General features: G+C 40.0%; 1 protein-coding gene across 1 annotated transcript in view; it reads left to right on the top strand.

Annotated features, from left to right (window-relative positions):
- SYNE1 (spectrin repeat containing, nuclear envelope 1) overlaps window positions 1-13,192 on the top strand; it is a 534,160-nt gene that overhangs the window by 500,304 nt on the left and 20,664 nt on the right. The window contains 6 exon segments of the mRNA XM_012646782.1: window positions 2,329-2,516; window positions 3,398-3,548; window positions 6,079-6,261; window positions 6,528-6,665; window positions 8,460-8,651; window positions 9,482-9,815. Of these exon segments, the coding sequence (XP_012502236.1) occupies window positions 2,329-2,516; window positions 3,398-3,548; window positions 6,079-6,261; window positions 6,528-6,665; window positions 8,460-8,651; window positions 9,482-9,815 (1,186 nt within the window).

Genomic DNA, 13,192 nt, shown 5'->3' with positions numbered 1-13,192 from the left:
ATCCCAGACTTCTCTAAAACAACACTGGAAGCTAGAAGACCATGCATGCTACTTTCAAAAAGCTGAGGAAAATATTTATAATTTAGAATTGTATGTCTTGCCATTTAATATATAAAATGTTTACCTCTTATGCACCCATTTTCAGGAACTAATGAAAGGTGTGCCACACGACACTAAAGACTGAAGGGAGAGTGAAAATATTAAGCAATTCTGGAGAAAGAAAAAGGGAATTGTCAGGACGAAAGTGAAGAAAAGTCCCCAGTGACAGCTGTGCTGCAGCCCAGCCAGCACCTGTCCAAGTGGGAGCAGGTGCCTGGGTGCTCTAGGAGGGATGTTTCCAGGGCGGAAACAGTTGGACTAGATTACCTCATGGGCTCAACTCATTCTGGAGGGAGTCTTATTAGTTCTGTAGGAGAGGGAATAGAAGTAAGCATTATACATTTGAGAGAGAAAGGATTGTTAATTCCAGAAAAACAAAACGTTATATAAGAAAAGAAATAGAATATAGCATATTTTGTTCCTCAAATGCGAAAAATATTAAATAACTATAGTCACGCAAGCAATGATTGTAGGCATCTGCAGAAATTCAGTGGCTTGTTTTTATCATAAATTTTTATTTCTGTCCCACATTTAGAATTGCTTTTTGAGGAAGCTGCCCATATCATACATGATATAGAACCCAGGTCTGTTAAACTATGTTACACTTTTTAAAATTGATACATAGTCTTTATACATACTCCTGGGGTACATGTGATGTTTTATTACATGTATGAGCTGTGTAATGATCAAGTCAGTGTATTTGGGGTGTCCATCACCTCAAGTATGTATCATTTCTATGTTTTTGGAACATTTCAAGTCATGCAATACGTTGTTGTTACTTACAGTCACTGTACTCTGCTATCGAACATTAGAACTTATTCTTTCTAACTCTATGTTTGTACCTACTAACCAACCTTTCTTCACAACCCCCACCCACACACCCTTCCCAGCTGCTGGTATCTATCATGCAACTCTTTACCTCCATGAGATCAACTTTTTTAACTCCCACATATGAGTGAGAACACGCAGTATTGGTTTTTTGTGCCTGGCTTATTTCACGTAATATATTGACCTCCAGTTCCACCCGTGTTGCTGCAAATGACATAATGTTATTCTTTTTTGCTGGAATGCAGTAGCGTATCATTGATCACTGCAGCCTCAAACTCCTGGGCTCAAGTGATCCTCCTGCCTCAGCCTCCGAGTAGCTGGGACTGCAGGAACATGCCACCGTGCCCAGCTAATTTTTTTTTAGTTCTTTTATAGAGATGGCATCTCAATACATTGCTCAGGCTGTTCTCAAACTCCTGGCCTCAAGCAATCTTCCAGCCTCAGCCTCTCAAAGTGCTAGGAGTACAAGTGTAAGCCACCATGCCCATGCTAATTTTATTTTTTATGGCCAAATAGTATTCCATTGTGTGTGTGTGTGTGTATGTGTGCATGTATACATATATGTGTGGGGAGGGGTGTGTGTGTGTATACACCACATTTTCTTTATCCATTTGTCTGTTGATAACCACGTTACCTTTTAACAATGGTGAATTAACTGTTTAAAACAGTTTGCAGACCTTTGGAGTGCAAATCCTAGTTCTTCAATGCCAACTTTTAGCCAGTACATATATACAGCCTGCCCTCTGTGTTCATGGTTGATTCAATCAACTGCAGATGGAAAATATTTGGGAAAAAGTTGCTTCTGTACTGAACATGTACAGACTTTTTTCTTAAAATGTTCCCTAAACAATACATAGTATAACAACTATTTACATAGCATTTACATTGTATTAGGTATTATAAGTTATCTAGAGATGATTTAAAGTATACAGGAGGATGTGCATAGATTATATGCAAATGCTACGACATTCGCTACCAGGGACCTGAGCATCGTGGATTTTGGTATTGGAACCAATCCCCTACAGATACTGAGAGATGACTGTATTCCATGATTGATCGTGTGATTGATTGGAATGTAAGTGATGAATCTGTTAAGTAGTCTCGGGCAAGATGCAGTTTTCATTTTCGTTAAAGAAGCTGGTTTTACTCTTAGTGTATTCTATTTCATTTGTTCTGTTTATGTTTTGGCATTGCTCACATAGCCAGAATATTTCTAGATCCATTTTCTCATACATCTGAGCTTGCTGGATTTCATAAATGAGGCTGAAGAAACTTCATGCATTCAAGCAAATGAAATATTTGTCAAGGTTTAGCCTAGCCATTGGTCCATGAGCACAGCTTCAGTTTCTCTCATCTGTATACATGTAATTTTTTAATAAAGCATGTTTCATTCCCCTGCAGGAGCTTCAGAGAGACATAGAGAAGCACAGTACGGGCGTCGCCTCTGTTCTGAACCTGTGTGAAGTCCTGCTGCACGACTGTGACGCTTGTGCCACTGACGCTGAGTGTGACTCCATCCAGCAGGCTACAAGAAACCTGGACCGGCGGTGGAGAAATATCTGTGCTATGTCCATGGAAAGGAGGCTCAAGTAAGCTGGATGCTCAAACAGTTAGGGAAGAGAAAAGACCAAAAAGAATAATAAAATTACCCAGAGTATCCATTTTTCACTTTTTCCTTTTGGTTACAATGTCCAGAAATAGCCTTGACTTCCCGAACTTGCTGTCGTCTACATATAGGTGGGAAAATAAGTAGGTATAAAGACGATATATAAATATAATGAGCCAAGTAATGTCTGACCTAACAGTTTGAATATAATATAGAACAATTAAAATATTCCCTTGCCAAATATGCATAGCATTACAGAATTTGTGGCTGTGAAAAGTAACATTTTTTATTAAAAATTAAATGATACAAAGACATTATATTTAAGCCCTTTGAAATTTAAGGTGGCAAAAGTCATGATGCATTACCAAATTATTATACTGACGTAAAACACACTGTCATTATGCTCTCTGGTGAACTCTTGAAAGCTTAATATTTGTCTCGTTGTCATAAGTTGACTTTTGTCAGGGTAAATCTGATATTGGACTTAAATGAATTTTCAAGCCTCAGTTTTATTTCAGTGGAGCACTGGCCTGAGTGTATACAGTAGACATGTTGTTGTATTTCTAAACTTCCTTGCACACATCCAGGACAGCTCACGTGATGTGCTTATGATTTTCAATTTGACTAATTCCAAATCCAGAGCCTCAGGACATGTTTGAAAAAAAAAAACAAAACAGCTGTTTTATTTTAGCTCAAACAGTTGTCTCTTTCTCTCTTTGGTCAGTTTGGCTCAGGGCACAGTTATTGTTTGGCACAACAGTTGTATGTTTGGGCACCCTTAATCCTGTGGCAGGCATCAGGCAGAGTTCTGGAGTGTAGACAGTCTCAAACAATCAGAATCTGTCTTTTTACTTTCTGTCTCAGAATCGAAGAGACATGGCGATTGTGGCAGAAATTTCTGGATGACTATTCCCGTTTTGAAGATTGGCTGAAGATTTCAGAAAGGACAGCTGCTCTCCCCAGGTCTTCTGGGGTGATCTATATAGTTGCCAAGGAAGAACTAAAGACATTTGAGGTGATTTATAATCCAAGTTTTTCATCCTTATTTTGCTATGAAAGTGTTCTAAGACATAAATTAAATGTTCACCTACAAACTAACTGCTCACATAGCTGGGTGAGGACTTTGTAGCCATCTTTACTATTACCTCATAAGTAGGCAAAGAAGGGCAGAAAGGAGGTTTTTATCTCAATTTAAGATTATCAAGAATTACAAATAATGTAGTAATGATGAGAAATTCTATTAGGAAACAAGAATCATGGTTCCCCCCCAAACACATACATATATATAATGATTGATAAAATAGAGTTGGCTCTATTTTACAGAATAAAATGTTTTCCTTATAATCCATTTCTAATTTCACAACAAAGAGCAGTGCTGGTCTTGAGTCACTAAGGCTTTTCAATTACATGGAGACAAAAATAGCAGTGGTGTAATTATACTCATAAAGAAGAGAATCATTCGATAATTGATTCCAGTTCCTCGCCTATTTGCACAATCTTGAGTCCACTCTATCACTGTGACATGATGAAACACGGCTTCTCAGCTGCCTGTCGTTTTCGCAGAGGACCTGACATAGCCCAGAGTGGACCGTTTCTAAATTCGAAGGTTCTTCTCCCTTCAGTTCCCACTGATAGGCAGATGTGTGTACTCATATATTGACAGCAAACAGTTCAGATGCCTTCTGATCATTCTTGGTTGCTAATTCTGCCCAAAGTTCCTTAAGATGTTTAGAAATAAGACTAAAAATCCAGCCAAAGCCAGCTGGATGCATTTTTGCCTTGCTATATCAGATAACCGGGCATTTACTTAGGCTTGTTAGAAGAAACATGAAGTTTGCTTTTTGTTCTTGTTGAGTTTATAATCTGAGTTATAGATGGACAGCTATATGAATCTATAAAAATGTTCAAATGTTATGTGAAATAAGTAAGAGTTTTTCTGAAGTCTGAATGGATTTATGTGTAACTAAATCTCTTAATTCCCAAAAAAAATATTTTCCTATACAAAAGATTTTCCCTTAGAAAACGTCTAGTAAAAAGCTACAATATACTTTGTGGTAGATTCCAGGTCATCTCAATGTGAGCCAATACGAGTGGAAGTGCTACTCGACTGCATCTTATTACACTCAGCGTCATAAAGGTTAAAACCTTTGTAATTGGCTTAGACTACAAAGCATATTATATAAGATTGTTTCTGATGCTATTTTAGACTCTCAGATTTTATAGCAAAAGTTAGCCATACAGTTAGCTTCTATAATGATTTCTTTAGTCATTTATCATTAATCTTATAGTTAATTTTCTTAAGAGATGGAAATAAATCATAGAAACAAAGTTTTGCTTAAGGACAGTCTTTAGCTCATTGAGTTGCTTGAATGTTTGGGATGGGTCTGGTGCTGTACCCGCTCCAGTGGGCAAACACATATGTGACTTCTAGGAATGGCAAAATCTCAACTCTCTTTGCTGGGGAAATAACTTCCATTGCTGGGGAAATAACTTAAAGTTTTATAGACTAGAAGACAGGATTTATTAGGATTAAGGCTCTTAAAGCAACACTCAGAAGGAAAACCATTTAAGAGGCAGTAATGTGGTAGCCTGTAAACAGTGTAATAAGCCAAGGAAAACAAAATTTGGGGATTTGATGAGTACAGTCCAATTGGTGAATTACAAAATTTTTGTCTAATACAGGATAAAAATGTCATAAATCATACAAATGAGTTTGAAAAAAAAAGAGCTTCATTTTATTTTGGCCAAATGATTCTTATGCTAGGGCTATTCTGTATTGCAGGGAGAAAGCAGAAAGAGTGTTTACCTTTAGAGTCTCTAAACGGTGCATAGGGTGCGTGGGGTGTCTTCAAAAGTAAATAGACACAGCCATGTAGGGTGGTACACTAGCTCCAACATGTTTTATAAACACTGCGACTAATTCATAGAAACAATAAAAAAGAAATAGAGCATATTCCAGACTTTTTAAAATGTAAAATTACTTATATTTTACTAAACTGCTTTTTTAAAAAATAAAGTTCATAATAGCTTACCTTTAGAGGGCTTTCTGCAAAAGGTAGTTTCAAGTTTTTTCCTAATGGATAGCAGCAGAATTGAGTCAATTTCTAGAGGTTTAGGAAATTACATATTTTACAAATAAACAGTTCTATTATAGATGTCTTTTCTCAGTATCAACACCAGAAATATTGAACATTTCAAACATACATTTCAAAAATATAAGCACACGTATGTTTTTGTAATGGTTTGTTTTGTGGGGAAATTTGTTTCCTAGGCTGTTAATTATTTCAAAAACTGTATTATATTTATATGTTTGTGTGCGTACATATGTGTGTATGCATTTATTTACTACTATTCTCTATTTGTTTCATATTTTTGATTAAACCACTGTTTTTTCTTAAGCTACCCTGATTAAATTACTTTGCTTCCATCAGGGCACGTATACTGTCATCAGAAATCGTCCTTTCCCTCTGTCTGTGGTGGCGTAACTTCCCATTCATCAGATGAGAGCTGATTTCCCACACCAACATCCTTCTTTGTGGTCGCAGGCTTTCCAGCGACAGGTCCACGAGTGCCTGACCCAGCTGGAACTGATCAACAAGCAGTACCGCCGTCTGGCCAGAGAGAATCGCACCGACTCCGCGTGCAGCCTGAAACAGATGGTTCACGACGGCAACCAGAGATGGGACAACCTGCAAAAGCGTGTCACGTCCATCTTGCGCAGACTCAAGGTTTTTATTATGCCTCATCTGTAATTTAGAGGCCCAGAGGACAGGATCAGACCATTTTTGAACACAATGTAAAGACATCATCTCAGTGATTTTGTAAGATTGCGATGGCAGAGGGGTGTTGCAGGGGCCGTGAAATGTCAAAGGATTGCAGGGTTCTCGTTGCTTGTTGAGAAAATGACTTTGCAGAATAACATTGGAATTGGCTGTGCCGTGTCGATATGTTTATGTGGACTTTTTAATCTTTATTATTTGCCTCCCATATCCAGCATTTTATTGGCCAGCGCGAGGAGTTTGAGACTGCGCGGGACAGCATTCTGGTCTGGCTCACAGAGATGGATCTGCAGCTCACTAACATTGAGCACTTTTCTGAGTGTGATGTTCAAGCTAAAATCAAGCAACTCAAGGTAATAGAAAAATTTTTCAAATGATCGATGTGAAGAAACTCTGAAAATAAAAGGATCTGTGGAGCTTTTTGTGAAGAATATAATAGTCTTCTTTTAAAAAATTAGTTCTTGGTTGCCCCAAAATATTCAGAAAATATGAAAGATATTAAAAATAAAGTAAAGGGCACTACACAGGGATAACCAGCCACCATTAACATATATACTTTTAATGATTAACATGATTGCCAGGGTGTTAAGGATCGTCTTTTGTTATTGTGTTTGAGATTTTTTTAATGAGTTGTTTCTAGCACCTTCAAATAGTTTGTTTGACCTTCATGTTCCAAAGCAGTACAACTGTCTTTTCTGAGATTTCTACATATATTCTGCATTCTTAGATGCCAAATTAATCTTAAATACATTTTGTATTTTTCACCACATAATTTAAACACAGTGGCTAGGTAGAAATTTGAATAGGGGGGATTTACATTAGATATAAGGATTTCCTAAAAAGGAGAGTGTTTAACAACTTATTAATTTGCAAGGCAGCTTATGAAATTTTCTTCCCAAGATCTATGTTTTTGTTTTTGTTTTTGAGGCAGAGTCTAGCTCTGTCACCCAGGCTAGGTTGCTGTGAGCTAGGCTCACAAAACTCCTGGGCTCAAGCGATCCTCCTGCCTCAGCTTCCTGAGTAGCCGGGACTACAGGTGCACGCCACCATTCCCAGCTAATTTTTCTAATTTTAGTAGAGACAGGGTCTTGCTCTTGCTCAGGCTGGTCTCAAACTCCTGAGCTCAAGCAATCCTCCTGCCTCAGCCTCCCAGAGTGCTGGGATTACAGGCATGAGCTTGATGGGTTTTTTAAAAGAATAGTCGGGATTCCCATAACCTTTTGGTTGTTATAATAAAACAAGGAACTTGCCCTTAATCATAGATTCTCAGAAAGGAAGAAATCATAAGATAGTAAATGCTGCTATTGTGCCAATGCCTCCCCTCGCCCTGTTCCCACTCTCCCGACATCTCTCAGGCAAACCAATATTTAAATCCTTCAACGGGAAGTTTTTACCAAGTAGTAGTTGAACCTCTTCCTTTTGGACTTCAGCAGTATCATGGCACTTACTCCTACCCTCCCTTCTCCACTGGCAGTCTTTTTCATCATAGGACAATTTAGATTCTTCCAGAGTTTATTCTTGTATTCATTTAAAATTTATCTCCTGAAACTTGTCCCCAATGATTTAACTCTTTTGAAACATATAGAATGAGTCAAAATAACCCTCCCAGAATTCCCTGTCTTTCAAATCATTTTAACTTTACCTGCTTCCGTCCTGAAACAACAGAAAAATCATCGGAGAAGAATCTGTGGCATCATCATCTGGATAGCTTCTCTCAGTCATGTTTGACATGTGATCAGGACATCTAAAGTTAAAATGTTTAGAATTTTTCTTTAAAATACTAAATGTATTTCAGTGGCAGTTTATTGATTGCCTTTGCTTTCATCAGGGATAACCAATGCCATCAACTTACGTTGGGTTTGAATATTTTTTCCTGTTATTCCCCACACTCTACACAAAATCTATGTAGTGCTAAATTTTATTAGCCAAAGGCTCTTCTCTGGTTGTGAAATTCTGATGTTTCCATTCTGATTTCTGTTCTGGCTTAACATTTTTTTATTACCACGAGACAATAGCCTCTTGGCTTGTCATTGCATATGGCAAATTAAATATCCTCCGTGGTATTTTTAATATAATGAAAAATATGTATGATCATTTTATGTCAACATGAGCAATAAAAAAAATCCCATGAGATTTGTCCTCCTTAGGCCTTCCAGCAGGAAATTTCACTGAACCACAATAAGATTGAGCAGATAATCGCCCAGGGAGAACAGCTGATAGAAAAGAGCGAGCCCTTGGACGCAGCGGTTATCGAGGAAGAGCTAGATGAGCTCCGACGATACTGTCAGGAGGTCTTCGGGCGTGTGGAAAGATACCACAAGAAATTGATCCGCCTGCCTGTACGTGTCATTGATTTTTTCATTTTCTTTAAATCTAAAGAGAATTATCTATGTGGGATTAGGTAGCACTGGATAGCAGGTGAGAGGGTGCCCGCGTTGACGTCCTAGCGTTGACACGCGTTGGCTCTGTGCCCTTGCGCAAGTGACTTCACCTTTCTTGCCTCCGTTTCCTCAACTGTAAACTGGTTTAATAACAGTAACTACTTTGTAGAAACGATCGTGTTGAGCGTTAGATGAATTTATATATAAAGAGTTTAGAAGAGTATTTGGCACATACATTCTATGGAAAATAAAGAAGCCTCTAGAAGAAATAAGAAGATGAACGTGAGGAATATAATTATTGGTGAGGTTTAGGTTTAGGTGAATTTTTTTTTCTATTTTCCTAATTGCTATCATAATCACATCTTATCTGTGGAGATATTATTCGAATATTTGTAATCCTCTATGTATATTTTAAATCTGGTATATAAAGTAAAAAGGACAAGCTGTAGTTTTCTCAGTAATATCCTTTTGTTCCTGATATATGTCATTGTGTAGCTGTCATATTGCAGGCACAGTACTAGTTTGCCTTTCTTTACATTATCTCACTTAATCTTATATCAAGTCTTCGAAGTAGATTTTTATTCCCATTTTACCAGTAATGAAACGGAAGCTTACATAGGTTAATTTATAAGACATTTTTAAATGTGATCAAAAGATTCTCATTTGCTCATGGGAAGTTTACAATTATCCCCACTTGGTAGACCGGTGGCCCAGGTAAGCTCAGATGCTGAGATTTGCTGACAGGTGGACCCATTGCAATAACGAGGCTGGCTTGACTTCCCTTCCAGCTCCCAGACGATGAGCACGACCTCTCGGACAGGGAGCTGGAGCTGGAAGATTCTGCGGCTCTCTCGGACCTGCACTGGCACGACCGCTCTGCAGACAGCATGCTCTCCCCGCAGCCCTCCTCCAACCCCTCGCTCTCGCTCGCCCAGCCCCTGCGGAGCGAGCGGTCGGGGCGAGACACCCCCGCCAGTGTGGACTCTATCCCCCTGGAGTGGGATCATGACTATGACCTCAGTCGGGACCTGGAGTCTGCAGTGTCCAGAACCCTGCCCTCTGAGGACGAAGAGGGTCAGGAAGACAAAGATTTCTACCTCAGGGGAGCCGTTGGCTTATCAGGTAGGAAAGAGCCCTTCCTGTATGCCAGCTCAAAGGAAAATGCGAGAGAATTAACACTGCCCTGGGAACATGTCAGCAGTTCATTGTACCTAAGCACGCAATTGGATATTAATGTGTTACTAAATGCAAAAGTTGGCATGGCTGTTGATTTATTCCACTGATTTATATTTAGAGTACTAGCAGATGAGCTCTTTGCTAAGTGATAGAGACACACGGTTCCTTTTCTTCTCAAAGAGCTCACACTCTAGCGTGAGACACAGGTAAGTAAATAAGAAATGACCCTGTGAACTGTTTGGTGCTAGGATAGCAGTGCACGTGTGGCGGCGTAGAGGCGCAAGGGAAACTAACCGGGAGCTCTGGGGAGGGCTTCAGAGAATAAACTGCTGAGCTGAGACCAGAAGGATGAATTGCAGTCGGTCGGGTGGACACGGCAATGTCCAGAGGAAGGAAGGAGAGGAGCCCTCCCTGCGTTGTGATTGGTCTTGCTGCTTTTGGTCATCTAAAGTTTGCCCAGAATATCCAGACTGTTGATTGGGCAGCTTGGAGTGAACGAAGTAGAGACGGGAAAGGCAAATAAGGTCCTGGTCATAAAGCAGCCTGTTCACCATGGAAAGGAGTTTGGCTTTTACCCTGAAGGCACTGGGGAGCCACCAGCAGGATCTGCAGAGGGAGGTAATGTGATCAGATGCATTTTTGCACATCGTATCTGTCTAGATACTATAGGGAGGAGAGCGTATCGGGGGAGAGAGTCCAAATGAAACATTTAATAATCTAGCACAGAGGTAGGATGGTGGCCTGAACTACGGAAGCAGCACAGGGAATGGAGAGAATGGAAGAGATGTGAGAAATCATGAGGAGACTCCTCCATAGGAGGAGATTGATTGAATTGGGATGGAGGCAGTTTTCTGGCTTGGGCATTTTGGTGAAATATGCAGATGTTCTCAGGCCCTGAGAACCACAGACGTAGGGCTCATTGTGGTGTAGCGGGGCAAGGGAGGCAGGGCTATGAGACAGGGAAGGTGATGAGTTTGGTTGTGTGCATCCTGATTTTGAGATACCTGTAGAATATCCAAACGCAGATATCCAGCAGTAGATGCGTAGGGCTAAAGTTCAGGACCTGGACGTACAAATCAGGTAGTTATCCACATGTCAGTGGTGATTGTCCTGGAGCCAACGGAGGAAATACCACAGGAAGAGTGTACAGAGGGGACTGAGAAGGACCAAAATGCAAGCAACATATACAGTGAAGGGACAGCCAGAAAAAGAGGAACAAGGAAGGGGAGTACAAATACAATAAATAGTTGGAGGCCAATTTGTGGCACTCGTAAATGCATCTCATACATTCTCTGAAAGGACATCTGGGATAATTCCTGTTTGTTTCTGGTGGTTCATATCTGGACTCCCAAGAAATGACACTGTTTTAAAAATAAAACAATGTCTCTCATTTCTATGTTGTCTTTACAGTAGAGCCTATTAGTCAGGCATGTGGCATCTGAAGCAGCACTGTCCACAATGTCACCACTGGCCACAGGGGACTGTCAGCGCTTGAACGTGACGGCGCCAGTTGAGATGGGCTGTGTGTGGAAAATGCACTTACAGCAATACACGAATGCAAAGGCTTAGTACCAAGAAAAAACATAAAATATTAGTATTTGTGTTGATTACATGTTATAAATAGGATATATCTGTTTAGTAAAATATAGTATTAAGATTAATTTTATAGGTTTCTTACCATTTTTCTAATGTGTCTGTTAAACCTTTAAAATTACACATGTGCTCTGCATGGAAACGTACGGGACAGTGCTGCCCTCCAGTCTGGCCGTCTGGGTTGAAATCCCAGTTCTGCCACTTGCTGGATGTTTAAACTTGGATAAGTAACTTGATTCCTCTGGAACCCAGTTTTCTTATCTATAAAAAAAGTGGGAATAACACTCCAGGCACCCTGTATGGTTTCCGTGAGGATAAATAAGTGATTATACTACTACCTGGTCATAAAACACTCTCAACGACCATGAGCTCTTTCTGTAATTCATTTCAGGAAAGTTTGGTGAGCATACTCACACTCCTTCCTCTGTGTGCTCCAGAGCTATGTGTCTAGGATGACTAACTTCCTTTTTTCCCTAGGAAAGTTATTTTCCTGCCACAAGGGAGCCGAGGTTTCCAGAACTTAGCTGTCAACTTAGACTGTGCTCTTTTTGCAGATGTAACGATCCCCGAAAGCCCTGAGGCCTATGTAAAACTCACAGAAAATGCAATCAAAAATACCTCTGGTAGGCACAAAAAGCAAGAGCAGTCCCCCCTCCCTCACCTGTAACAAGCCTCCTCTCTTAGTACACCTGCTGGGTCTCTCACAGCTTCGTGGCTCGAGCATGTCAAGGCACACCCCTCCTCTCTTACTACTGTGCTAGAAAAAACAGCTGATCAACACGTGAAAAAGATTTCACTAATCAAGTGAAATGAAATAACTTCTTAACTTGTAAATGGTAATTGGTCTCACTCAATATAGACCTCTGATGCCCATTAGCAGCAGACGATATGAGAGGGAAAGCCCAGTCTCCACCCTCCATGCCCTCGTGTCCTGCTTGGTTGTGGTAGCGTCAGCTTTGCTGGGTTGCAGACCTACCTGTGGCTATGGAATCAGGACGAGATTCTGGCCCCAAGACCCCCAGTCTGCATGAGTGACCTCGGGCACACCCACTGCTCCATCCTCCTCATCTCAGGGAGCCCATGTAAGACAGGGGTGAGACCTGATTTCAGCTCTAAAAATGCATCCAATTTTAATTTAAGAAGTCTTATCTCCTAAAAATAATTTGAATCGAAAAATATATTCCACAGTATCTTGACCCTTAGGTCTTCCTTTAAAGACAGAACTATTCCTAAAACAAGAAAAATTAAAGAAAGAAAAACAGAAGCAATTTTACTTAGTGTTGCACTAGACAAACTTCCGAGTCAGTGATTTGTGGGAGGGCGGAGAGAATAGAGTTTGAGCACAGTGATAGGATGTTGAATGGTGGAGTTACTAGTTTACGCTTCAGTTTTCTGAAGACAAGCCACAGGGCAGAAAGAAAAGTAGCATTACTGAGAGGATGATGTTCTGAGTGATTCCTAGTGAGAGACCTCTCCTAGGTGTATTTCGAAGGTCTTCTTTCAAAATAAATTTAATAAAGCTTACTAATATTTGTTCTGCTCTCACCCTGTGCTAGCTCCACTCCACTCTGATGATCAATGTTCTGTTCAGTTCGAAGACTTTAATACACACACACACACACACACACACACACACTACAATTTTGCAAGGAAGTGTTACAACTCTGAGAGAATGAGCCAGAAATTCTAGGCTCTGGAGAAGAGCCTACCTAGATGGAAATGCTGAAATC

Source organism: Propithecus coquereli, unplaced genomic scaffold, assembly GCF_000956105.1.
Source record: "Propithecus coquereli isolate 6110/MARCELLA unplaced genomic scaffold, Pcoq_1.0 Scaffold25, whole genome shotgun sequence".
In the NCBI taxonomy this organism is placed as follows: domain Eukaryota; kingdom Metazoa; phylum Chordata; class Mammalia; order Primates; family Indriidae; genus Propithecus; species Propithecus coquereli.
The sequence above is the reverse complement of the archived record's forward strand: the minus strand, read 5'-3'. Positions and strand labels throughout refer to the sequence as shown.